At 43.0% G+C, this 27,431-nt stretch overlaps 2 protein-coding genes and 1 long non-coding RNA gene across 10 annotated transcripts in view; 1 reads left to right on the top strand and 2 right to left on the bottom strand.

Annotated features, from left to right (window-relative positions):
- Window positions 1–9,834, bottom strand: part of LOC118692518 (uncharacterized) — a 134,104-nt gene extending 124,270 nt beyond the window's left edge. For all 5 annotated transcript variants that reach the window (XR_008508653.1, XR_004981163.1, XR_004981165.1 and 2 more), the window contains exon 1: window positions 9,582–9,834. This is a non-coding gene — a long non-coding RNA (uncharacterized LOC118692518). The remainder of the gene's footprint in view (window positions 1–9,581) is intronic.
- A 142-nt stretch (window positions 9,835–9,976) lies between these two features.
- Window positions 9,977–18,536, top strand: KDM8 (lysine demethylase 8). The gene is made up of 7 exons (XM_036392395.2): window positions 9,977–10,467; window positions 10,545–10,711; window positions 11,908–12,040; window positions 12,922–12,963; window positions 13,714–13,863; window positions 17,331–17,423; window positions 17,516–18,536. The coding sequence occupies exons 1-7, from the start codon at window positions 9,979–9,981 to the stop codon at window positions 17,678–17,680; spliced, it is 1,239 nt and encodes a 412-aa protein (XP_036248288.1). The 5' UTR covers window positions 9,977–9,978; the 3' UTR covers window positions 17,681–18,536.
- Window positions 17,291–27,408, bottom strand: NSMCE1 (NSE1 homolog, SMC5-SMC6 complex component). 4 transcript variants are annotated; one of them, XM_036392396.1, is made up of 8 exons: window positions 27,344–27,408; window positions 26,164–26,338; window positions 23,852–23,973; window positions 22,942–23,019; window positions 22,055–22,201; window positions 20,966–21,082; window positions 19,978–20,098; window positions 19,308–19,536 (listed from the first exon to the last, which is right to left on the bottom strand). In XM_036392396.1, exons 2-8 carry the CDS (start codon window positions 26,279–26,281, stop codon window positions 19,496–19,498), a joined length of 744 nt encoding a protein of 247 aa, XP_036248289.1. In that variant the 5' UTR covers window positions 26,282–26,338; window positions 27,344–27,408; the 3' UTR covers window positions 19,308–19,495. The 4 variants fall into 4 exon arrangements, with proteins under 4 accessions (XP_036248293.1, XP_036248289.1, XP_036248291.1 ...); XM_036392398.1 differs by having other exon boundaries at window positions 19,308–19,524; XM_036392397.2 differs by having other exon boundaries at window positions 27,330–27,352.
- Between the last annotated feature and the right edge of the window lie 23 nt (window positions 27,409–27,431).

Here is a 27,431-nt window from a genome sequence, read left to right as displayed (position 1 = left end):
GGAATTTAGGTAAGGACAAAATCCTGTTACGTGTTTTGTTGCTTCTCTAAGAATTCCTAACATGTTATTTACTCTTATGACCTACTGCTATGCCAGCTTTTCCATATAAGTATTTATTACTATCCCAGGTCTCATTCATCAGTTAACAATCACCTTTGTACTTTTGACTGTCTACACAAAATCAGGATTATTCTTCCTCCTGCTCATCACTTCCTAGTTCTCTACACTGGATTACATCAGGTCAGTCACTCATAGCACAGGACAGCTGGGAGAGGTGTCCCACTCCTCTGTGGACATAGCAAGACAGTCAGAGGTGGTGAGGCAAGGTGAGCACTCACATCCCACTTCCATTATGATGTTGCTCCTCTGAGGGTGCAGAAAAGCTCCCTGGTTCCAGGGTGCCAACCTAAAGCTCTGCCATTGGCCATGGGCTCCTCATACATGTCCCCTTATGCCTCCTTACATCCCTACCACAGGGACTCCTAAAACCAGCTTCAGGCCCAGGGGTTCAGTTCCACACTAAGGACAGCCACACTAGTACAGCAGACAGGAGAGTGAAACAGCATGTGTGACTTGGAAGCCATTTGTCACAGAGTTTTTTAGTTTCTCATAGTGAAGAAAACAGCAGAACATAGAATTCAAATTTTTAAATTCTCTATAGTGACAAACTAGCAAGTGCATTTAACTACCAAAATACATTTTGCAGCCAGTAATGGATACTGTAAAGTGTAAGCTGGTACTTGGATTATCAAAGGCAGAGTCTATCAACTTTTCGTTTTGTATTAAAGTTGCTTTTTCCATCTGTTGAAAGTGGCTCTTTGTGATTTCACAGGGCATTACACTTTATGTGTCTCATTTGCTGCCCCCAAAGGAATTTCATTCTGCTACATTAAGAAATACCTTGGTACGATGGCTAAGCTTTTAACTTTCCAGAACACACTGTTTCATGTCTGTCTCCATCCTAGCAGTTACTTCCTTTAAGTGTCTTATTTATACACACACATACATGTACAAGATATAATGTAATTCACATGTCATATTAGCTTTGTCACGATGAGGATTCTGTCCCTGTCCCTTTGTGACCTCTGTGATCACCATCCCAGCTTCTGCCACATGTGTCCAGAAGGGACATGCCTGATCTCTGAAACACGCTTGGATCTGTAGCTTTTGTTTTGCTCTGCACGACACACAGGTGGATAAATGGGAAATTACACTGAAACTCCTTTTGCTGAGGATGTCCCACAAATGCACACTGCAAACACAGACAGCTGTGCCTTCATTCTTGTGAAAATCTCATTTTTTCATTTTACAGCAACATACGTTCCAGCAGGGTGTTCCCATGCGAAGGCACAGCTACCTTCTAGCAGAGGATCACCCCAGTCGTATCACTAATACCATCTACTACAAGTGCCAGCACAAAAACCACTTCCAGATGCATATTCTAGTCTTTCTTAAAAGCCATGGCAACCAAACATCTGTAATTATGCCTCAGTAGCAAGTCCAGTCTCCAGTTCATCCAAAGTTCACAATGCCCCTTTCTCCCTGCACACTTGTCCTTCCTTCTATTCTCACAATACTGCATCAGCTCAGATGTTGCTGTCATTAGATATGTATTCTGAAGGATCTTGCTACAAATTAAATTTAGGGAAGATTTAGTATACTGCTGAATCTAAGCTTCCTATGGGGTTTTTCCCACCTGCACTGTTACTTCACGGAGCTGTTAACGGGAAGTGATGGTAGCTAGGCAGGTGACTTGAGCCTGCTCCACAACACACACCGGCAAAAATACCTGCTCTAGGTGGGCCTGCTTTAGGTGGGTTGGACTAGATGATCTGCAGAGGCCCCTTCCAAGCCCAGCCATTCTGGGATTCTGTGAAAAGCAGAGACAGCGTAAGTCCTACACTGCCTTTTTGGAGCAATAGTGTTGTCCATGGTTCTCAAACGCAAGCTGTGTGCAAAGCATGGCTGGGTGACTCGTTGGAAAATATAAGTCTATTTCCACAGTGATGTGTATTACATTCCTTTAAAAATCATGATGGAGAGAGTCTCCAGGGCAGAGGAAGCTGCACAGCATTTTCATAGACTATTACAACATGAAGGAATGCTTCTTCCCTTATCCTCACTGCAGTGATCCAGAAAATTCTCTTCCCCAAAAACTCTAGCCTGTCTGAACTGGAGAGTTACTCACAAATAAATGGAGGCTGTTCCTTCTCAGAATGTGCATGAAAATACACCCATTTCTTTCAATTCTCTTTACCGTGCTTTCCAGAGCACACTGGGAGCATGGCCTGACCTTACAGGACACCAAGACCTCCCATTCTGGCCACACTCTCTGTATGCTTTGTGAAAAGCTTTGCTATCACAAGTATCAGGCAAGGTGGGTACACAGCTGCTCAAGAAAAATCAACCCCAAAATTCTACACAATATCTTGGAATGAGTCAGGAGGAGGCAGCAGAGCAGCATATCTACCATCTGCCCACATGGGAAAATCAAAACCTGTCTCCAGTCCAAGGACAGCACAGCCAAGAGCCCCTGATTGCTGCTGGGCAAACATGGAGCCACAATAGAGTGAAGCTTCGTATTTTCTTACACAATTCAAGCAGGGACACCAAACTACATAGAACAGACAGATGCTGGACATTGCAGACAAAACTGAGACATATGAACCTGATGGGTTTCTTTCCTGCATTTTCTTACAGCCTCCAATATTGCTATAGTGATGCACAACACCAGAGAATATAATTGCTGTAGTGATTACTTACAGCCATTACATTAAGCTTTAAAATGCTCCTTTCAAATTGAACAATGTTTTTTTCAAAGTCAACAGCTGGTTCACAGCTTGAAAGCACCAGTTAAGATAAATTAAATTAAAAGTGTAATAAAATCACAGACTAAATTTAATTTTTGAAGCACATGCAAACTGCAACAAAGACTTTAAAATATCTTTCAAAAGCATCCACAGAAACAAAATACAACCAACAATTGTGGTGTGCAACCACTGTGCTCATTAATAAGAATGTGATTTAGGAACACAGATAAATGTGTATACTTAGAGCACAAAACAAATTCATGCAGCATTTATAGCTCTAGTTCAGGGGATGAATCAAACAGTTTCAAATGAGATTTTTAAATCCTGGGAGGAAGGCAAAAATGTTTATATATATGTATAAATATTCTTCCTCCTAATGTACATAAATGTATATAAAGTGTGGCTGATGAAAATTACATGTCCCAGCCCTTAGCAGAAAAAGGGAATCTTGTGTGAGTGCAAGATCAGTACAATGGCAGGAGCCTGCATCAGCTCTTGAAAGGCACTGTTGGAATGACAGGTAAGCCTTACATTTCCAGAGTGTACATCACCACCTAAATGCCAAGAGACTTTCCTCTGGCCTGGCTCTCTGTTTGCCATTGGGAGAACATTGTTCGCAATTCCAATGGCCTCTGCCTCGCTACCAATGAAGTACCAAAGCTACACATCCATTCGGATAAAACAGAAAAACACAAAGGACCCATGGCCTCACTTCCTTCCACACTCCTATCAGGAAGTCTAGTACCTGCAGCAGTGTTCCAAACAGGCTGACTACAAGCCAGTTGTCTCTGTGCCTCAGACCTTCAGGCTGCCAATCAGCTGTTCAGCAGCTGACACCCTATGGCACTTGAACAAGAAAATGATAGAAGAATCAGGAATACATATTCTACCTTCTTCATCACAACAGGGTTTTCTGCCTCATGAGAAACGCTGTCTCTCATTAATGCTTATTAGCAATAAGAAATATCCCAATTCAGTTTTCTTTGCACCTGCAGCTATAAAGACTGTTTTAAAGGTTTGTTCTTGTGGTAGTGCATCTGCTCCATTCCTTCTTGGGCCGCAGTATGACCCAAGAAATGCTGGCTAGGCTTCGGCCTTGACAAACAGCACCTGCGCCAAGCTCCTCTTGAGCTTCTCAGAAACAGTGTCTGTTCCCAGGAAGTGGTGCTGTCTAATGAGCTCCTGTTTGTAACAAAAAGCCTTGGAAACTTATTTTTCTTGCCTGAATAACAACCTGAGTGGAACAACACTTTTGTTATCGAAATTTCAAAGGAAGTTACCAAAGCAAATTGCAGCCAGGATGAAAAATTACTGTGACTGAAGGCCACTCTCTTGACACCCTATAAACAATGGTCCTGAATGAGACCCTTTGAACTCTCCTGGACTGCAGAAGGCTGTGACCAGTGACCTCCTTTTGACTGGGGCCCCTCAGAGCCAGTGAATTCTCGTTTGCTATACTCAGACAACCACTGCTGAATGACAAGATAGATCCTGGGTTGATGCCTCCACTCCTCGAGGCTCAACCCTTTAACTGTTGAGAAGATGCAAAGGCATCCACTGTGAATCCTGCACTGAACTTGAGGGGAATTTTTCACAGGTATACACCTTGTAAATAGTGTTTAGGTCTCTGTGTGTGCAAATGTGAATACACTATATGAAATGTACTATAAATGCTGCTGTCTTAAATTCTTAAGTTTAGATTTTTAAGTAAATTAGGCCTGGTAGTTACTGTTGCCCTATAGTAAATGCTAAATTAATCATTTGTTAAATTGTTCAACTTGAGCTGTCAATTAAGTGTTGTTAAATTTAAGATTTGTTAAACCCTTGGGCCTAAACTGTTGGTCACACCCCAGCTCAGTTCAGCAGAGAGGTCCATTCTGAACCTTGGGACTCAGCAGGAGGGTCTTCCTTATCCCATTGTATCCTTATCATTTTCTACCCATACTCTTTTTTTCCCCTCCATCTCCCAGCCTTCACACAGATAATATTGGAGTTGATTCTGGGTTTAGACTGATTTTAGACTTTAGTTTGCTTTTTTTAGTACTTAAACCAAGTAGCAGAGTTAACCTTGCAAACAAACTTTTTTATGCTTCCACTTTTATATCAACCATACTTTTGCTGATACCTTCACTGGTGATTCTTTAAGCAACCTTAAAACACTCATTCATGACAGTTGTAAAGATTTTATGTTTTCTTTAATGTTAAAGGAGCTGTCTGAACATATTAGCATATATGAAGGGGATTCAAGTTGATATAAGGAAAAAGAACTTTAAAATAGTCTAACTTACATAATTTCCATCCAGCAAAGGTAACTAAGGCAACATGTGTAAGCAATACTGTCTCAGATGCATCTCAGCACTGACACATGTCCCAGATGGATGTTACATAATGTTTTTGTAAAATAAGTACTTCCCAGTGATTTCTGAAAGTAGAACTGGGTGTGCTGATATAGCTTGCTCCAGAAAGAACACTGTGTGTCCTATACCCAAAGCAATGAGACGCATTTCAAAGTGCCATGCAAAATGTCACCTTATCTCACTTAAAGTTATTTCATGTAGTAATATCAGGGAAATTACAACAATATGTTGTTCTACATGAAAGTACATGACCGCACTATTTGTGAGACCTGGCAGCTGCCACTCTCAGCCAAGCAGATGGCAGTGATAAAAACAGTTCAGGGAACAGGTTGATAAAGATATATCCGTCATTACACTGTCACTGCACAACTACACTCAGCTCCAAGATACCATGAAAATACATGGCTGTGTTACTCTCAATCAGGAAGACCTTGCTCATCTGAGAAAAATTATGTTTAGTAATTAATTCTGTACATATTTTAATCAGAATCATTCATCTCCTGTTCAGAGGAACAAAAAAAGCAATCTGGAAAGACACCCAAAATCTTTTAAGTCTTATGTGTTCACACTGTTGTTCTTGCAGAAGAGGAGACAATCATTTCCTGTAAAGGAAAATAAGAGCCAATTATGGCTTTCATGGCAGTTATCAATTTATATTCCCATTTAAGTGCCAGAGGGCATCTTAGGTTCCATTTTCACGTATTTTTACCTTTTTTTTTGCATGGGTGGGGAGGCACAGGGGCAATGTTAAGTGAGTATATTGTGTATACTGCTCATGGAAGGTACCAGTCAAGCACTCCTGGAAGCAAAAACAGCCTAAGCACTGGTGGCAGGGCAGCAGCAGCATCAGCCTGTCCCCACTTCATCCCTGCTCCTGGACGCTGCCGAGACTGGCAGGCACTTACCTGCGGTGATGGCCGGTGAAGGCACATGCCCAGGCGTTCCAAAAGCCCTGGCAACGAGGGAACAGATCACCTTCCTTCCCTGGTACAGAATTACAGAATGGTTCAGGTTGGAAGGGACCACAGGTAGGTCATCTGGCCCAACCTCCCTGCTCAAGCAGGGTCATCCCAGAGCACTTGACACAGGATCATGTCCAGTACATTCTGGAATATCTCCCGTGAGCGACTTGCCACACCCTCTCCAGGCAATCTGTTCAGTGCATCTCACCCACACAGTGAAGTTCTTCCTCAGGGTCAGGTGAAACTTCCTATGCACCAGTGCCTTGCCTCTTTTCCTATTGCTGGGCATCACTGAGAAGAGCCTGGCTCCATTCTCTTGCCATCCTCCCTTTCAGGAGAGTATAAATTCCAAAGTACCAGGCTGCCAAAAGGGACATGGCATTCCTGAGGAGCTGAGCAGCAGCCCCGAGTCCTAAAAAAGAAAATCTTCAGTGTTATTTGTTGTGCTCTGGATTGCTAGACATGATGTAGCACTGAAGAAGGTTTCATCTTTAACAAAAACTCTCAACGGGGTAACTTATCTGAGATGACTTCACCATTCAGCACTGCAAGCAATTTACACGTCTTGACTTGTGTTAGATATTTGGGGCATCTATTTAGTTTTTATTACTCCTGGCCTCAGCTTTCACACTCCTTCACAGAACAAATAACTGCTTTCTCTATCTGCTAATTCTAACAGCTGGCTATTCCTCACCAGACTTCTGCTACATTCACCTAGGGAAGAATCATAAATAAATATGTACAGGCAAGCAGATGCTGTCATTTTAAAAATTGATCCACTTAATACAAATGTCCTATTTTGGACTTAAGTGGTGAACCACTGAGCATGTGTCTTGATGTAACTTTAATAAAATCCAAAAACAATCACAGGACTTTGTTCATTAACTCAAATTAGCAAATGAGGAAAGAGTGCTATAAAGGAGGATATTCCTATAAATAATTTTTTTGAAAAAATTAAATTCTGGACCAGGCCAAATACTCTTTGGCCAATGCTCTTTTCAATAAAGACAAAGGCAAGGTAAGATACAGAGTGTATTTTTTTTTATACTTGGTGTAACTAATTACTTTTTCACCAGTGGCAGACAAGGTAACATCAATTGCGGGTCGTGGAATATATGACTGTAAACAGAAGCGCAAAATACAGATGGCTTTATCTGTATACAGATGGCATTATCTCCTTTAATTGTGTGCCTGTTCGTTTGGGTTTTTTTAAATAGATAATTTCTTTCTGAAAGTCCATGCTAGGGGAAAAAGAGGTGGCTGGAGCATATTTAAAAATATGCAGAATATAAAGAGAATGAAAAGCACAGACTATAACCCAGGAAGCAGCAGGGGAAGTCTTGGTACCAAGTTTTCTTCTATGCTTTAAGGGACATCTTTCTACAAGGTTAGGCAGTCTGCTTTCCACAATCTTTAAAAAAAATACTTCTAACAAAATCAAGTTTCAGTGATGGTGGCATAATCCGTGGAACTCTTTTTCCCATCAGTTTCTGCAGGTTAGACACATGACAGTAATCTTTGTTCTTTGGCAGCAGGAATTAAATTCTCTCTTCTTGACTAAAATGGAAATGTCTAGCACTGAAGTGGTCCACTTCCTTGGTCAGTCAGCTCATACAAAACATCTGCAGTAGCTCACAGGCATTTCAAAGCTAGCATGCATTATTGCAAGGTTAACTGCTCTGAGAGCTAAACTTCCCAATTCAGCATTTGCAAATCTGTTAGGTTTTTTCCCCCAGTGAAGATAATTTCAACCAAGTTGTTAAGATGCAGCATGATATTATGAGCTTTAAGTGGATTTTCCTCCAAGGTTAGAGGCCAAACACACAAGACTCAGTACACACCCTAAAACCTGAGCTTTATTAGCTCAGCAGATATACAGCCCCTTTAACTGCAACAACAACTTCCTGAAAGGAGTTTGTAGCCAGGTGGGGTCGGTCTCTTCCTCCAGGCAACCACTGACAGGACAAGAGGACACAGTCTTAAGATGCACTAGGCAAGTTTTAGGCTGGATATTAGGAAGAAGTTCCTCGCAGAAGGAGTGACTGGGCATTGGAATGCACTGCCCACGGAGGTGACCAACCCTGGAAGTGTTTAAGATAAGTCTGGAAATGGTACTCAGTGCCATGGTCCGGGTGACAGGGCGGTGTTAGGTCTTAGCTTCAACTTGATGATCTCAAAATGTCTTTTCCAACCTAGTTGATTCTGTGATTCAAGACTATTGATGCCGTATCAGAATTCAAACTATTGCACCAAAACGGACTAGAAATAATTGTCTTCCAGTGTGTACTCACAGAGGACCACCGAGCCTCCTTGAACACTCAAAAACTAAAATCACCTGAAGTGAAACCGACAAAGCTCATCCTGGCCCTGTACTGCTTTGCTGGAGATTGCTTGTTCGGACCTTGGTGTTGTATGAAATTCCAGAAAGGAAATCCTAATCTTCAAAGTGAAACTCATGAAAATATTACTCATATTTAAACTACAAAAACTATTATTTAATGAGAATTGTATTAACCAACCTAAATGCAAATAGAAGTTAATGTAAATAGTTATAAAAAGTGGACAGTCCACGAACACAAGACTAACAACAGTTGCTATCAACCTAAATTGCAAATAATGAACAAAGGGTCTAACAAGAAAACCTCCTTGACACTTAAATACTTTCTTCTAGAGCAGCATATATTAACATTTAGCAGTTAAGGAGAAAATAGTGAATGAAGGTGCTAAAATCACACTTTCACAGAAGGAATTTAAGGTGCTAAGAGAAAGGCAGTCAGAAGACAGGCAATAGACAGGCCAGCATGATAAGCAATGCACAACTTTGAAGTGTGAGAAGTGTGAATGCAGAAGTGATCATTTCGAGGAGACAGCTGGGGGGCAGGGGAGAGCCACCACCAGCAGCAACAGAAGGATTCACATCAATTTTTTTTTTCCTTTTTGGAAAGCACTAGTAAATGAGCATGGAACAAAGAAGAGTGTCTGAGTACAGAAAATTATGATTTTAACTTTTTCTGTAAATTAGGATTTGTCTCAAATCTGAAGACTTCAACCTTAACTAGGAGCTAAAAAATCCTCATTTCTTCTTATGGTGGTTTAGTTTGGTTCACCCTGTTAAAACATTCCTCAGTTGCTGAATTTTAAGTAAAATATTATTTTGCCTTTGCAGTCAAGTATTAAGTCCTGAGAACTTAATATTTAGTATTAAGTTGAGGGCACATTATCAAAGCAAATTTGGGCTCAGTGATGCCGTGCCCAGCGCGTTAGAAAGAAGACTTTCGTGCATATCCCATGCAGAAAGCACGTCCTATGTGCAGCTGAGCCAGCGGGAGGACACGGGCTCAGAGCCGCGCTGGGCTCCGCTCGAGCTCCTCGAGGGGGCCGGGCAGAGACTTTTCTTTGCAGCACAAAAGGTCAGCTGGGAAGAGCGCATCTCCCTTTCCCCCAGCACTCACCGCCTGCGCTCCGCTGTCCCGCGACCGGGACTGAGAGGCTTCCACAGCGCAGGCAGCCCCTCCTCACGCCGGCCCTCGTTGAACGGCCGGAGTAGAGACCGTGACATTCGCCGCGTCTATGGGCTCCCCTTTACTGCGAAAGCAGTGCCGATGACAGTCACGCAATTCCAGCTGACTCGCTGGTCAAGTGCACAGGTAAAGAACGACGAGACCGAGCTTCGCCGGTACGACAGAAGCTCCGATCCCGGCGCGGTCAGCCCGACTGGCCTCCGGGTGCCGCCTCAGCCTCGTCAGGCACCGCCTCAGCCCCGGGCCCCGCCTCAGCCCCCGCCCCGCCCCGGCCCGGCCCGGCCCGGCCCGACAGCGCCGCCTCGCGGACGTCGGCGCAGGCGCGGCCATGGCGGCGACCGGCAGCGCGGAGGGCGCGAGCGACAGCCCCGCGCTGTGGCCCGAGGTGTGGGCGCTGCTGCCCCGCGCCGAGGAGGGGCTGACCTTGGCGCTGAGCGGCGAGGTGGAGGACTGCGTCCTGCCGCTGCTGCGGCGGGCCCGCGCGCTGCTCTACGGCGCGGCGGGCCGGCCCGGGGCGGCAACGGCAGCGGCGCTGGAGCGCCTCAGCGACGTCCTGCGCGACTACTCCTGGGAGAAGCTGAACGCGGGGCCATGGAGGGAGGTCGGCAAGGGCTGGCGCCAGGTCTACGCCTACGGCTGCCTCTTCGGGGCGCTGGCCGAGGTGGCCGCGGGCCGCCCGCTCGCGCGCGCCGTGCGGCTCTGCGACCTGGGGCTGCTCATGGGCGCCTCCGTCCTGGACAACGTCCTGGCGCGCCTGGTGCGCGCGCTGCAGCCGCACCTGCCCCGCGCGGCGCCGCGCGACGGAGCCCGCGCCCAGGTAGCGCCCGCGCCCCCCTCGCCCCCTCGCGGCCCGGCCTCCCTGTGCCGGCTGCTGACGGGGAGCGTCCGTTCCAGAGCGTCCGGCCGGAGCCGCCGCCGCCCTCCGCCGTGCAGCCGGAGGACGTGATTCCGCACCTTCGCTGTCCTTCGCTGGAGCACTTCAGAGACAACTACCTCGTTCCCCAGCGGCCCGTGGTCCTGGAGGGCGTCATGGATCACTGGCCGTGTATGAAGAAGTGGAGGTGAGAAGTAAGTTCCTTCCCTGTACGAGTGAAGGCACGATCGTTCCTTGTGTTGGATGTCTTGATGCCCAATAGAGCCGCAGGCCTTCCCAGGCAATGGATACCGTGGGCAGTGCATTTTGCTAGCAGCACTGTCCTACTGCTCTGTGGAAGTTGCTTCATAGATGAGAGAAGCTCTTGATAGCATTCAAGGCAGATGCTGGGCTGTTTCGGGGCCAAAGGTGACTCTTTGGCCAGCCTCTGACTCTTCATGGGTGGAGGCCACCCTCTGCCCAGCCTTCAGCCGTCCCAGGAGCCCAATGGCAACACCTGGGAACTCATGAGAAGTGCACATTGCGAAGTGCCAGTGAGCTGTTCACAGCTCAGTGGATCTGTGTCAAGCACACATATCAATGGTTTTTACCTCTTGGAGTTTGCCGATAATTACTGCAATGGAAAGTGAATTTCAGAGCCAAGAGTAAGCATGGTTGACTTTTTCATTCTTAAGTCCAAGCACTGATGTTTGTTCAGTGTTGTGTTTGAGTGTTGGGTTTCAGACACCACTGTGCAGGACTGAGTAACAGCATTGTGCTGCCTGGTTACTGCACGCAATGGTGCCCACATTTCCAATACTGACCATCAAGTATTTGTGAGGTGAAGGTCATGATTCCCCTGAAAAGGGAAAAAATCACTCGCAAGATTAGCTTCTCAGTTTAATTAGTACTGTTGTCCATGGAGAGATGTATTTCACCCATCAAACTAATCCCTCTGGCTACAATTGGAATGGGTATTATTGGCACCTGTATAGACACTGACAGAGAGTTGATCTAATATTACTGAGTAAAAGATACAACATGTTATCAAATGTGGCAGCAGGCAGCAAAAAGATTGGCCATCCATGAAAGCCATCCCTTGCCAAGAGACAGTAACAGCTTAAATCTTCTTAGTTTGGAATGAAACAACTGAGGCAAACAGGCTTTTAAACCAAAACAAAACAGACAGTTGTGGAGTCATGTACACATAAACCTGCCTGCTGATTTCCTTGTTGCTTGCATTCTTTTATTCTGTCTTTTTCTTCTGGTTGGTTTGGTTTAGACAGGAGAAAAGCAGGGTAGTAGAATTTTATTACCCAACAAGATTGATTTGGATTGATTGCCTTACATTCAAAATTAGTAAGAGCAGTAGAATAGAAGGTAATGGAACTTTCTTTATTTCAGCGTGGACTACTTCTGTCAAGTCGCAGGCTGCCGCACAGTCCCTGTGGAGTTGGGTGCTCGGTATACAGACGAGGAATGGTCTCAGCAGCTCATGACTGTCAGTGACTTCATCAGCCAGTATATCATGGATGAGGTCTGTTACACTTGTGTGTTTAATCTCCAAACACAGCAGCATGGTACTGGTACAGACAACAGTTCTGTTTACAACAAACCTACTCAGAGGTGGTATCAAGGGAGGGGGTGTGCTGTAAGCACAGCTCTGAATGAAAAGGTTTGACATATTTTTAAGACCTGAAGCTAGGAATAATTATTGCAACAATAGGTTTGATTTTTACCTATAATCAAATGTACAGTAGCTGGAATTTGATTAATAGATACACACATACATACGCAGCAAAAACCTGACTGCTGGAATCTAAGAATAAGGGATCCTCAGCCAGCAGTGTTGTTCTTCTGTCTCATTAAACTCCTTAGTGAGATTTAGGATCAGATCCAAATTTACAAGCCATGGGGCAGAAAAATACAAAGTTGATTAGCATCTAGAATGTCCTTTTGCTTTCAGAGATGAGGATCCCAAGCCCCCATTTCTGTTTCCTGGCCCTCTGGCAGGAAGGACTATGTGCCTTAGCAAGTTGGTCTGTGGTGCACCCTGGAATAGAGTTTGGAAGTAGTTCCAGGCCGTGAAGGAGAACTGGTCTGTGTGCCAGCAGGGTCTGGCTAGAAAGATGCAGTGCATTGTCAGCTGTCAAGACTCCATAGGAAATCCCAGCTTCCTTCAGTAACTCAAGCTGGATAATTTATTCATTGTGGAGACACACCTACACTCTCACTATTTCAATAGAGCTGTAAGTTGCTATTTCTGAAGACACCTTATACTGTTGAAATAGTTATATATAGTACTCTGAACAGGACACTGGAATTTACTATAAGTAAATTCTATTCACCTGTAAGTAAATTAACTCACAGTCTTACCTGTATGTTACTGTGTTTTTTCTTTCTCTGCTGTTATTTCAGAACAATGTAGGATACCTTGCCCAGCACCAGCTTTTTGATCAGGTAAAACTGAGTGAATGTTTTTATCTTCCTGCAGTCATGTCTTCCTTTTGTTGCAGCACGAGTTGTATCTCAAGATGTTGACTGTACTAGATTGAAGGGCATATGGAGAATTCACAGTAATTTTTAAGTTTCTGTTTCTATGATTTGAAGGATCAGAGGGAGAAGTTTGTTCCATTTGGCTACAAGATAAGGAAACAAATGCTGTTTGGGATGAAGACATTCAATCCTAGTGCTGTTTCAGTACAATGTAGCATATACTTAGGGGGATATCACCAGGAAAGCCCCTTTCATAAGTCAGGGAAGAGATTTGGACAGGAAAGTTTTCAACATTAATATGTTTACCATAATCTGAAATGTCATTCCAGTTTACCAGAGCTTATGTTGGTGGGAGACATAAAAATGGAAGCAAGCATAGTATAGAAGTGATAGCTGCTCCTTTTCCATGAGGAGCAAATGTACTTATTCTTGTGGGTGTCTCTGATTTCTGCAAAAGCAAAGGGTCTCTTGAAGAATGAGGAAACCCCTTTCTTTCTCCTGCTTCTCCTTCCAACAGAGTCTGCTCACTAGAACAGAAAGTTTGAGAACATTTCCTGCAGATTCCTAGCAGGTCAGCTACTTTTCTCCTACCCTTGCTGGACCAGCCAGTCATTTGTTTTCTTTGCATCCAGCCTGGCTCATCTGTTTGATGAATTACGTATTTTGGCAAGTCAGCACATACCCTTTTTAATGTTTCTTTCTTTGTGGAAATAGATCCCAGAACTGAAAGAAGATATCAGTATCCCTGACTACTGCTGCCTGGGGGAAGGGGAAGAAGATGACATCACCATTAATGCCTGGTTTGGTCCAGGAGGCACAGTCTCACCTCTTCATCAGGATCCCCAGCAAAATTTTTTAGCCCAGGTATGTACTCTAGTTATTCTGCACATGCCATTAGTGCAATACTTAGAGAAAATGTTTATGGTATGTGTTAGAGACAAGGGGAGCAGACAACTTGAACAATGGAAGGTTAGAGAACATGCAGATATTATTTTGCTACTTCATTGCATTTGTCACTACTGCAATTTACTACTGAATGTAATCTTACAGACTACAAGTGTTGCTCATTGAGAGACCATTATTTACCCTTGTTTTACAGATGATAGATAGAAATCACAAGAAGCAACTTTTCCAAGGTCACATGGATTTTGTAACAGAGTTGGGAAGAATCTGGATCCTGTCATGTTGTACTTAGGAGTTTATTTTTCTGATGGTGTGGTTCGAGCCCAGCCAATCCCCAAGCCTCTTGCAGCTGCTTTCTTTCATTCCCCAACCAGCAGGATGAGGGAGAGAATGGGGAGAGTAAAAGCTAGAAAACTTGTGGATTGAGGTTTAATAAGCAAAAACTGTGCATGTAGGCAAAGCAAAACAAAGAATTACTTGACTGCTTCTCATAGGCAGGCAGGTGTTCAGTCATTCCCAGGAGAGCAGAGCCCATCACGCTTAACAATTACAAACACTGTCACTCCAAACATCCCCCCTTTCTTTTTCTTCTTCTTCTTCTCCCATATACTAAGCATGATGTCAAATAGTCTGGAATACCTTTGGTCAGTCAGTTTGGGTCACCTGTCCTGGTTGTGTCTCCTCCCAGTCTCCCAGGAACCTCCAACTTCCTTGCCAACATGGCAGTATAATAGACAGAAAAGGCTTCAGGTCTGTGTAAACCCTGCTCAGCAATAGCAAAAACATTTCTATATTACCAACCCTGTGTTCAGTACAAATCCAAAACATAGTCCTATACCAGCCACTGGGAAGAAAAGTAGTTCTACCCCAGCCAAAGGCAGCACATCTGGAAAGCAAGGTTTTGAGGTGGACTTAGATGCATACTTTAGTCTGTTTCAGGTTACCCCGTAAAATATTAATGCATGCAGTGAGATAGGAATTAAAACTTGTACTTTGACATAATTTCTGTTGAGTTTCTCTTGGTAGGCTTTTTGATGATGACTTCTAGTGCAGAATAACCTGATAAAATATTGGGGCCTTTTGTGGTAAGCACTGAACAGGTCAAAGGGATGTCTTCTGGATCCAAGCAGCTGACTACTGTGAATCTTTGAACACTGAGAGGTGTTTTGTTTACTGAAGGAGATTGCTGTCCCATCAGACTTAAAAAAATCCAGGCTTACACTTGTCACCATCGTATTTTCTGAAAAATCCATTTGCCAGGATTTCTTCTCCTGGGAAACTGAGAAGCCATAGAGAAAAATGAAAACAATAATTATCTGAGTCACTTCTCCTGTGTTTTGCTGCTTTGGAATGTGGTTTGGAGATTGTTTATCCAACATGTGAATTGTTTTGACTTAATGACCAATCACAGTCCAGCTGTGTCAGGACTCTGGCGAGGGTCACAAGTTTTTAATTAGTACCTTATTGAGCCTTCTGTAAGTATCCTTTCTCTATTCTTTAATATAGTTTAGTATTCTTTAGTATAGCATTCTTTAATATAATAGAGTAACATAATAAATTAGCCTTCTAAGAACATGGAGTCAGATTCTCAATTCCTCCTTTGTCCTGGGGACCCAGGAAATACCACACACACTTTCACACTTTTCTAGCAGGATTGTGACATTACTTTCCACTGATGGTTATTTATGGGTTGAGCCTTAGTTTCTCTGTCCCAGATGCATCTTGCTAACATATGTTTTCACTTGAAACTGAGGCTTAATTCAGGCCTTCCTAGAATGGTTTTTTACAACTGCTGTGCAACTTTTTATGGATTGTATTTCTTTTACATGCTACCTGCTCAGCACACTCATACAGCTGCATTCTGAAGGTGAAGTACTGTAATATTCATGCTATGTAAAGCTTGAGGGGAATTTTTCTTGGTGGAAGAAAAATTTATAGGAGCTGTTGGACTGGGAAAAGATACTTCCCTTACAAACCTCAGAACTTGTTTTCTTCTGCCTGAAAAAAATAGGAGATTATCTGCCAGTGCTGTGAAAGAGTCTTTATAATCTGGCAGCTTTCAATTAAAATTGCCCTGTGTTGTGATGCCATTTAAACTGTGGCTGTGGAGTACAGGAAGGCACAAGTACTAGTAACAAAATAAAATTATCCTGGCTGTTGGCTGGTGCTGAGATCATAGTTTTTCCATTAATGAGAAAAGCAGTCTCTGGAGATGCAGGCTATTGCCCATTAACTGGTGCCTGCCATCTTATAATATACAAGGTCTTAATCCAGTGAGGCAAGTGAAAGAAGGAGGTGTTAACAGCTGATGGCAGTCCCAAAAAACTTTCAAGTATCCAGAGAATATGCTATTGGAGCAATAACTATAATTTTTGTCACTTCCGTATGTCACCAAAAATACCCTGTAATACTTAGTTCTTTAGCGAGCTAATTAATATCCTTGATCTCTTTGGGGTATGGAATACATCCTAAAAACACATGGACAGCCAGAGTTATATAGGTCAAGTAGTTTAATCAGTGCTAGTGAAGAGGAGGACAGGGCAGGAGTACTTGGTACTTGTCCAGTCTGTAGAATACCTTTACGTGATGTCCTCGAAAGCAACAAACTCTAAATAGCCAGTATGACAGCTTTGGTGTTGGTAAGGTATCAGGAAATCCTGTTCTATTATGTGGGAACAATGTTAAGATAGAGGAAAAGCAGGTTGGTTAGGAATGGTTGGGTAGCCACTCAAGGCTGCTGGGATTAGTCAGAGTACTCACAATAGTACCTAGTACCTGATCATGCCTAGCTCTTGCGGTGGTCTGGAATGCTGGCACCAGCACTATGAATCTTCACCCTAAACCTTCTCTTCCACTGGTATCAGTGGAGGACTCAGCTTTGACGTGTTCATGCTGCCATATCTTGACACCAAAATGTTGCACTTCATGTAGCATTCAGGGAAGCCAGGCCACTTGCCTTACAAATTCCCATCTCATTTTAGCACTCCAATGAAAGAACTGGTTTAATGATGAGACAGAAATGAGTTTGAGGGGTATATGGAAGGTTAGTAGTCACTGTGCAAGTACCTCTGCCTATTGATGTGAATTGCAATGAAGGTTCAGCCTCCTTACTCTCAGTTCTTACTTCTAGCTGTGTAGAGCCCAAATAATGATATATAAATTGGATTCCTTGAACTTTGAATTGAAAGCAATCTGGTTAATGCATTTCCTTCCCAATGGTATTTCAAATTCTTATCTGCTCCAAGGGAAGAGGTACTTGAATTCCAATAGCCTGATTTAACTTTTTATTATAGCAGTGTCTATTACTAACAATAATTCTATTCCTTGTAATCAGGTATATTTTACTGTTAACTGCCTGCTATGGCCCACAGCTTCCAGTAACGTGCCAGTTAATGACCAATGGAAAACATTTATTTTATTACATACAGGTATTTGGAAGAAAGTATATCCGTCTCTATTCACCACAAGATTCAGAAAACCTGTACCCCCATGAAAGCCAAATTCTTCACAACACTAGTCAGGTAAATAGTTGCTTGAAATTTTAGTATCAGTAATGTTATCAAATCATATTTGAGTAAAGACATTCTTCTGATGATTGTTTGGTTTTTTATAGGTTGATGTGGAAGATCCAGACTTGGTCAAGTTTCCAAATTTCACAAAGGCTGCATTTCAGTCCTGCATTCTGATGCCTGGACAGATTCTGTTTATTCCAGTTAAATATTGGCACTATGTGCGATCACTTGAACTCAGCTTCTCTGTTAGTTTCTGGTGGTCATAGTTCTGACATGTAGCCAGCAGCACTGAAATTAAATTAAAAATCAGGCAATTAGCGTCTCTCTCTCAGGAGAGGTTAGAGATGGAGCAAAACCAAAAACCAACAAACTCTTGCTAAAGCACGGAGAAGTAGTCACAATGGGTAAGTGGAAAGATGATGCTGTAGTTACTTCATTTTTGTAGATGTTTCTAATAACTCCTAAAGAGCATATTGTTAGGTCATTGTCCTGTGTATGCATCCATCAGAAACAGCCTCTGTACAGGCACTGCCAGGGCTCTGCCTGAGCCTCTGTCTGAATAACCAGGTCAGGGTTATCTTCTACTTGGATTTAGGAACACTAAACCCTGGAGTTAGCTAGAGAGATGGTGCTACCTGAAGGTTCAATCCATTAAAAAATTAACACCAAGCAAGGTAGTAGTCACTTGCATGGAAAAAGTTACCAATGGCCTGGTTCTGGCCAGGATAGGGTTCATTTTTGCAGTAGCCAGCAGGGGCATGGCCCAGACCCAGAGGTTATTTTGTACCACCTCAGCCTGCCACTGCTGCAGGCCAGGGGCAGGAAGGGGCTCCTTGGTCTTTCAGTGATTGAATCTGTGTGAATCTTTTTGTGTGAATCTTTTGTCTCTCTTGTACACTGTTATTGATATTGTTGCTATTACTGCTCATTTTCTTATTCCATTGCTGTTTCCAGTAAATTGTTCTTATTGCAAATCATTATCTTTTGGACCTCCCAATTCTCCTCTCCATGAGGGGAGAGGTAGTGGGAGGAGGGAATGAGCAAGCATCTTGTGGTTTGGAGCGTTTTGGTGGAAACACTAATTTGGGGAGTACTAATTCTAAACCACAACATCCTGTTAAAGCCTAGAACATAACTGAAGTTAATCCATAGTTTAATTGCAGTTAGATAACCTGAGGTTTAATTATACTTTGATTAACCATCATATGAACTGCTGCCACAGCCCTTCTGCTGTGTCACACATCTCTACCAGGGACAAGAATGCTGCCATTTTAGTCAGGTATCTGTCTGGCAATAGCCAGCCCTTGGCTCCTTTCCAAGTCACTCTTAAAGGAAAAAGCATCCTTACTTAAAACTGGAGACAAGTGCCAAGACAAAAAACCTAAAGAATCTCAGAATGGTAATGTTTTCAGGAGTTTACAGACATAAGCTAACATTGCCCCATGTCCTGTCATACTGCTTCCCAATCCTTCTGTGGCAATTTTACCTCCTTACAGAGCACAGCTGCTCATTACATGGCCTTACATCAAGACAAATTCTTCTGCATCTAAAGAAGGGACCAAACACAACCACAGTGCCAACTAGAAGTGCTCCAGCTCCAGCCCTAGGTCAGAGACTGAGCCAGCTGCCTTGCACACACTGCACTGATTTTTCACCTGCTTGACATGCTACAGCAGGTGTCATTTCCGTTGTGCAACTGAATTTGTACTGTTCCTGTACAAACAGGGAGCACTTGCTGAGAAAGGCTTCTTTTAAGAGTTCAGCTGCATATTCAGATTGCAGGGCTGACTAAAACATTTGCATCTTTCATCCCCAAACATGCACCGAGAGTCGCAACCTAAGAATATGGAGAATTACAGACACAAAATAGCCTCCAAGAAAGCTGTACAAGCATTACTGTGAACAGGAACATCAATTATATTTTTATTTAAAGATTCTTAGAACTTTAGAAAACGAGTACACTGAGCACTGTTACTAACGAATACAATACAGTCTGGCTGTTCTGCCAGACTGGCGGCAAACAGATGTCACTGACATCAAGTTTAACTGGCATCATCTAGGGCCAAGAGTGGAGCTCGGTGCTAAGTCTGGGAGCCCATCCGATTCACACCTGTAAAGAAAACTAAAGGAAGGTTAATAGACTTCACAACAAAAAAAAAGATAATATTGTAAAATCACCTTTGTGATTCCTCTGTTGCTGTTCACAATGTCAAATTTCCCTGGAAACATGGAGTAATTCCAAAAAGATTCTCAGAAGCTCAGTATTTCCAGAAGTTTTAATGTCATGGGTTGTGTATGCCTCTATTCCTTCCCCACTCCCCCCTACCTCCTAAAGATAGATATAAAAAAATATGCACAGGGTCTGCTAATGCCCCTGTGGCACTCTTTGGGCACTGTGGGGGCTCAATGCTGCCTGTGTGTGGTTTAGTGTCTGAAACGTACCACTGAAGCCAGAAATACCTGATATTCACACTTACAAATAATACAGGCAGTGCCACTGAACATCACAGCCCATTTCCTAGTATTATTACATTCAACTTTTCAAAAATACATTGCTTAGTACCTGGGGTGTCATAAGACCAGAATTCATTACACTTGGGACAGCGGGGTTCAGCCTGGCCTCTGAAGTACTTTCTGACACAACGTAAGTGCATTCCAATTCCACAGGATTCACATACTTGGCTCTGAAATCAGGAGCGTTGATTCATAAAATCATTCTAAACTGTCCTTCAATTTAAGAGACAGTTGTTACAAAGAGCAGCAGATATGCAACGCTTTGTTCCAAAGAATGGCTCCCACAATACGGGTGGTGGACACACTCAACAGTCAAAGCTGGTAACTGGTAAAAGGAGGTCTTTTTCTGTAAAAGAGGAAATACTTTTTCCCTATAGGGACAAAATTTAGCTTGAAAGATGACAATTTCAGTGCAATAAAGGAGACTAATTGGGATGGAAAAAGTAACATGGAAGCATGTTAGTTGGGCAGATCACAAGATGCAGGCTCAGAGAGCAAGAAAATGTAGCAGTTTTGGAATATGAATCCAGGCTGTAACTACTTAAGCAAGATGGAATGGGTAACATCCCAGCTATCAAAACACAGTGCTTTAGCATGCTCTACATAGCACACGTGTTCCTTCTGAGGGCCAAACACAAAGAATTGCTGAATTAAAATCCCAGAACCAAGAATGAATGTGTGACATGATGACATCTATTGGCAAGGCCCAAAGAGGACACTGCTAACACCTCACTGCTAAACCTCTTTCAGCACCAGGAGCTCATCTCTAACATGCTGGTTTAGAAAGCTAGACAGGAAAACCATGTTCCTCATTGTGGGAGCGCACTTTTCCAGTTTTATACTTGGAGACACTGCTCCAAGACAATTATATTTCTAAAGACAGGAATAAAATGCCTAAAATGGAAAAAAAAAATTTTTTACAAAATGCATGAGCACCATGACCAGATTAAAAGACCGAGATTATACCCAAGGGGAAGCATCACAAACCTCAGCTATGACCATGCAAGTCCATTGGCTGAGGTGATAAAACATGTTACCTGGATGGCGAGGCTGTGACAGATGTTACATTTCCTTGCCACATCCTGGTAGTTGCTGAGAATGTACTGTTCCATCTCAATTATGCAACGAGTATGCAGAGTATATTCTCCATTTTTCTAAGGAAACAAGTGTTGAGATTAGGAATTTCTTTTCATTCCTTTTATCTTTTTTCACTTTGCTAACCATCTGTTAACAAGCCACTTCTTTCTACCATCATGAAACCAACATGCTGTACAATGCAATGCCAGAACCACTTTTGAAATAGCAGAACTCCTTTGTTTAGAGGAGCAGAATAAAAATCCCACACCTTTAACAGAGATCTAGTCCTTGGAAAGCATAGATGAGTGAGCATGCACTCCTTAACAGAGGTATGCTGTTTTGGGATCCTCCCAAAAAGAATGTTAGAGAAAATTCTTCCAGCTTTCAACAAAATCTAGGCATTTCCTGCTTGATGTATCTTTGGAAACATCTGCCAAATCAACTTAACATGTAAGTAACTGTGTGGCAGCAGGTTGAGGATCTATGATGCAATGACTCCAGCAGAAAAGGGATTAAGGTCTCACTTAGCAAGCAGTTGCAGTATCCACATGGTCAGTCCACCATGGTCCACATGGTGAGTTAATCTCCACTGCTTCCTCATAGAATAAAACAGATGTAACTATGTCCACAGTGGCCCATGCATTTCTGCTACAGGAGTTTTCAACATGTCTGGCCTTACTCCTTTTCAGGAAATTCTAAATGCAACTAACAGCACTGATCACTCTGAAGAGCTTTCCCCAGCTCTTGTTCTAGGTTGAAGGATGCTGTGCTGTTGCGTCTATGCATCACTGGGCAGGACTGGACACACAAACCCACCTGGCACCAGTACAAGAAACTGAAACCACATGGTCCTGTACAGACCTACCCAAGGACTTTTTCCATTTAAGTCTACTTCCTTTTCTGCAAAAATCACTGGAGCAGCAATAAGCATGGGTGCCATAAGACCATTTTTGCCGTCATTCATTCAAGAGGAGCTCCAGTCTCAACTACGCATCCATAAGAACATTGTAGCTGGACCCATTGAACTAAGAACACCTGAATGCAGTTACCTCAGAGAGCCACTTATCCTCCACAAAAACTTTCAGCACTTGTTCTGCTTCCTTTTTCTTCATTTTTTTTGTCTTAAGTTGGTCAGCCAAATTTAAAATATCTGTAGATGAGGCAAAGCCATTTTCTGATAAAATTATTAGGTCCATCTACAGGAAGAAACATTACCAAGTATTAGAAACACAACAGTTAGGCAGACACACCTTAAGGTAATGTGCTGATATGCATTTTTTTGCATCCATGTATGTGAGAAATACTACAGTATATGGCTTGAACCAGAATTGTAAAACAAAGGCCAAAAGCTGAAACAATCATTGTCCCCTTAGCAGTTTTAATCTTTGCCAAGAAAACGTTTCCACAAATAGAAGTATATGTGCTGCCTAAATGAAGCTGCATTCAGGGACCCCTGGCCACACTCCGTGGTGACAGATCCATTTCTTTTTATCTGCTCTTTGTCAAAGATCTTTGAGGAAAAACCTCAATAACCATAGACAAATGCTTAAATGCAAATAAGCAAATTCATTTTGTATGTTATGGCATTAAAAACTACTTTATATTACTAAACTACTGAAGCCAGTGAAAAACTCAGCAGTCATGACTGAAAATCCTGAAGAAAGTTGCCTGTGTAACTAAAAGCAGGCATGTCTTGTCACTAACCCAGGGAGCCATTCCCTGGTGCTGATTTTGCCTTACCCATAACTGACTTACAACAACAAATCATTACTTGCACATATCTTCATCCCTGCCCACTCCACCGATTTGATCTCAGATAAACTTAGGTAAAATGGCAACTACTTCTTCAACCACATCTCCATTTCCATTTTCATTCATTTTAAGATGAGAACTTCACAAATAATATGATTTACTAAGTGATAATTGACATACTTACTGTTTTTCTGAACAATTCCAATTCAATTTCTGTATAGTCAGATGCCATTTTAGTTACTTCAGTTTCCGCCAAATTCACCTACAAAAAAAATAAACTGACAAAGTGCCAATGTAGTTTCATACCAGAAACTGTCAAAAAACCCCTGAGGTTAAGAATACATCATCTTACAATTACCATAAATGTTAGTTCTTTGAGGAGCATTTGATGGTATTCAAGTTCTTTCTTTACAACCCCTCATCTTCCAGCCACAAATTCTCCACAGCTTCCTCTGCCCAGGCAAAGCCATTCCACAACACAAGCTCCCAGAACTGACACAGAGTGCAGCAGCAGAGCTGACACATCACAGTTGCTAGACTGGTCTGGTGCTAGACAGCAGCAGGAACTATGTTATCAGTCACCTTTTTTTCACTGAAAGCTGAAAACCAGTTGCCCGTGTTTTCTACTCTTATTGAACATGCTACTACTATTAATGAGTAGCTCAACTTAACTGGAAAAAGGAAAGGTTAAAGGCAGCAGCTAATGTTAGGATACGTTCTGTATGGTCCTCTGAAATTACTAGATAACCTTCTCTGACATGCACATTGCAGATCATCTGGGGAAACAACTTTTAGGCTACTTCTCATCAATCCTTTTGTGCCAGGTTGATTTTTGAGTGGGAGAAAAAGAAAAAAAAGAAAATTGATGTTGGACTGCTCTCTGTGTTTTCTAGTTTAAAAATCTGTCTCAGGAAAGAAAGTCTCCTGTGGAAATCTCACTTCAGCACTGAAGCAATGTTTATACTAAGTAATACCAAGACTCCTGTCATCCTTGCTGCCATGTCCTATTCCCATACAGCTAGGCTGCGGCAGTTTATCCTCCCAGCAGCTCCTGCAGCCACTGCCAGCCCCATGCAAACACAGCAGGTACCTACTACAGCATAATGTGCTCTCCCATCGTCTTCCGATATTCCTTTCCGGATCTGCATGAACAAAGGCTGCAGGTGGCTATTAATAATGCTGATGAAATCGTCCAGTTTATCATGTGCATAGTAAACTGAAAATGAATGAGAAAAGTCATACAGAGAAAAGTCAAACAACTACACATCAGGCCGATCTTTTTATGTGAAACATTTTTCCCAGGTAAGAGTGCTAAAACTGAGGCAGAATTCAAACATGAATTCAAACTGTTCAATTCAGCAGAGATATCATTTCCTTGTGCTGCTGTTTCGTGCCCTTCAGAGATGCTCAGCTCCTTTAAAATCAGTTGACAGAGTCCAGACAGTCTGCCTTGTTGCAGGGAACCCATAGCACTAATCCAGTAATTACAGTGACCTGAACTAAGCTGAATTGAAAAGATAATATGACTGGGGAAAAAATGTTATGCACAATAGAACAATACAATGACTTGAATTCCTTTATACACAAGGGACTTCTTGTTTCTGTATGCTCTGTTTCACAAATTAATGGCACATAAGTGCTCAAGTTACACATCAGAAAATGTAAATTCTAGTGTTGTAGAAACACAAGAAATATCTTGAGTCACTTTCTACAAACCAAATACTAGCAGCAGTTGTATCATAGACATAATTAGGATGGACTTTGCAGTCATTCTGTGGAAGAGTATACAATGGTTCTTGCCTGCACAGCACCAGCACAACCCTCATATTCATCCAAAACAAGACTTTGTCAGTGGCAACACCCCTGCTTGCCTTCATCAGGGTATGGTTTAAAAACCAGAGCTAAGTAATGTTACAGTAGGCCCCGGCCAAGTAATAAGTTACATAGACTCCATACATTTACATAATGCTGATGATTTCTTTCTTAATAAACCAATTGCTTATTTTATACCCTAGTTCTCTACAGGTAGACCTAATTGGTCCTCCAATTAAAACACCATCATCATTGGCTAATTAAGAAACCACCCTTCGTTAAACAAATCTCCATAACACATTCCACATGTTCACAATAACAGGTGCAGCCAGTGAAGATAAGAATTGTTTCTCACTCTTTTCTCTGATCTTCTCACAGCCTTCCCCAGGCATTGTTCTGGGAAAGTTGTCTGTCGCTCTCTGTGACCGGAGAGCTGCTGCCGCAAAGTAACAACTCACAATTTTAGATAAATGATTAATGTCTCGATAAAAAAAAATACAACCAGTTATCATGAAATTAATCCTGTTCTCAGTCACAGGAGTTCCTCACTCACATAAGAGCATTGGGCCGAGGTCCCGCTCCCAAACTGCACTATCCAGCCCAGTGCCAAACAGCACTCGCAGGACGCTCCTGCCCAGGAGTTCCTGATATACAGGATTCCTTCCGTGAGCAAAGTCAACAAACAACAAAAACGATAGTAAACTAAGTACAAAATGAAGTACAGTTTTGCCACCTGCTCGGCCCTGGTCAGCAGGAAACACTGCACACAGCAGCCAGGGAGCTTTAGTGACAGATCCCAGAGAGGGTAAAAGATGAAAGGTAACAATACTCTTTTGTACAACAGCATTAACACTTTAATGCTACATTCTAATGTTAAGTGGCTGCTTGGGTAGATCTTATGTGGGGAAAAAAGGGATAAAAATTCTCCATAAAAAATGAACAGGGGTTAGAGAACACCAAAAGTTGCACTTCACAATTTTAGCATCTAAAAAGTAGGTCAAATTACAGTTCCTGACTCAAGAGACATACAAATAGATTGCTTTGTGGGACTCTGACCTTACATCTATAGCTAAGGAAAACCAGAAGAGTACCTGCAGAGTGAGTAGCATGGTGGCATGACAAGGGACATACCTAAGCCTGGTAGGAGCACAGCTTCCAGGACTTGGAATGGACAATATAGTGCAGGTGAGGTGGGAAGAAAGCACAGCAATTTGCCAAGAAACCTCATCTCATCCTCACAGAAATATTTTTGTAGAGTCACTTCTCCCACAACACCTGGGAGAAATAACTGAAGTGCATTTACTTAAAAGCATTACTATAGTGAAGTACTTCCAGTGTCAATTTTTTTTTAATCATTTATATGTATAACCTATAAACAACAACCTTGATAAAATAAAAAGTACTATATATGAATCTGGCCTGATTAGAAGTTAGTTTACTCATTGCTGTATTATCTTTCAGGAAAGAGAGGGAACACTCATATCATTAGAGTTTTAAAACTTTTTTTAGCTAGTATATGCCCTTCAGAAATCAAATTATTTGCAAACTGCACCAGGAAAAAAACCCAGTTCTTTCATCGCCAAGACAGACACACCTTTATCAGTTTCACAGCAGTGCTGGTGTAATTTTCTGGCCTCTGATCTTTCTGTTATCCCATTAGACATCAGAACCTGCAAGAACCGTCGATGAGCATTGGTCATCTGAGCTGCCATCAGATTGTTTCACCAGGCTTCAAGTGCTGCAGGAGGTTTAAGCTGGAATTAATGCACCTGTTAATGCAAATTAAGAATACAACAGTCCAAGTATACACAAGATTCCAATTAAAGTGTATTACATTGAATGAGGGCAAAAAAGCAGATCCCAAGGCTGTCCTCAGAATGCAGAGGGTGACCAGCTCTGACATTCTGGAAGGGTGCAAGAGATAAAATCTAACTAGTTTTAACTACAGAAAAGAACAACGTAGGCATTGTGTCGTTGTCACCCAAAATCGGGACTAAAACTCCTTCTTAACACCAATGTAGCATTAAGAAGCAAGCAATACTTTATTGCAGCACTGCATGTGAATGGGGAACAGGGGAATGACTCCTGCTTAACGCGCATAATTGGCTCAAGGTTATACACATAGTATTCACTTGAGTCTGCACAGTTAGTCTCAGACGGTGCTCTTGGAGTGTCTTTAGGTATCCCTCGTGGTCACTGAGCCTCTCAATTTTCACAGTGATCTTCTCTTTCTCTATCGCTGTAGCTTTCATCGAAGCTGCAGAGCATGTTGCTGACCAAACTGGACTGGGCCGGTTTGGCTTGCTAGGAACTGGAGCTGGAGAGCGCTTCACGCCCCACTAACCGCTACAAAACGCTCCCCTACGGTATTAGCAAACCTGAAAATAACAGCGTGGGGTGACAAACACAACACCGTCCGTCATTCCATGTTAGACAAAGCTCCTGCTCCACACACAGCCCGATCTGAGCACAGGCGATCAGAGAGGGTGAATTTGGACAGAAAAGAACCCTCTACAGGTTTCAAAAAACGCCTGAATTAATTAAAGGCAGCTCAGGAAATTCTCTGACCACCGCACCAACCGACTGCCCTCTACTGGCTGAGCTCCGGCCTCGCCGCCCGCGCGGCCCCGGGCCAGCCGCAGCCCACGGAGGCAATGCCCCGGAAAACCGCTCGGCCCGCTAGCCCTCGGCCCTACCGGAACCCACCGGGGTTCCGCGGGACTCCCACCGCAGGACCACCCCCGTCAGCCGCCCCCGCACCTGTCCGTGCTCACCAGCTCAGCGACGGCCCCGCTCGACCGCCATCGCCGGCCCCGCCCCGCGCCGGCCCCGCCCCGCGCCGGCCCCGCCCCGCGCCGGCCC

This window comes from Molothrus ater, chromosome 16 (assembly GCF_012460135.2).
Source record: "Molothrus ater isolate BHLD 08-10-18 breed brown headed cowbird chromosome 16, BPBGC_Mater_1.1, whole genome shotgun sequence".
In the NCBI taxonomy this organism is placed as follows: Eukaryota; Metazoa; Chordata; class Aves; order Passeriformes; family Icteridae; genus Molothrus; species Molothrus ater.
This window is presented reverse-complemented; position numbering and strand designations above follow the sequence as displayed.

Excerpts from the sequence above, each read along its gene's own strand:
- KDM8 (XM_036392395.2), top strand. The coding sequence starts at position 9,979 with ATGGCGGCGACCGGCAGCGCGGAGGGCGCGAGCGACAGCCCCGCGCTG. Across the intron at positions 10,468-10,544 it reads GCGACGGAGCCCGCGCCCAG|AGCGTCCGGCCGGAGCCGCC; the intron begins GTAGCGCCCGCG and ends CGTCCGTTCCAG. Across the intron at positions 17,424-17,515 it reads TTCTTCACAACACTAGTCAG|GTTGATGTGGAAGATCCAGA; the intron begins GTAAATAGTTGC and ends GGTTTTTTATAG.
- NSMCE1 (XM_036392396.1), bottom strand. The coding sequence starts at position 26,281 with ATGGCAGCTCAGATGACCAATGCTCATCGACGGTTCTTGCAGGTTCTG. Across the intron at positions 23,974-26,163 it reads CTGCTGTGAAACTGATAAAG|TTTACTATGCACATGATAAA; the intron begins GTGTGTCTGTCT and ends ATTCATTTTCAG. Across the intron at positions 21,083-22,054 it reads AGGATAAGTGGCTCTCTGAG|AAAAATGGAGAATATACTCT; the intron begins GTAACTGCATTC and ends TTGTTTCCTTAG.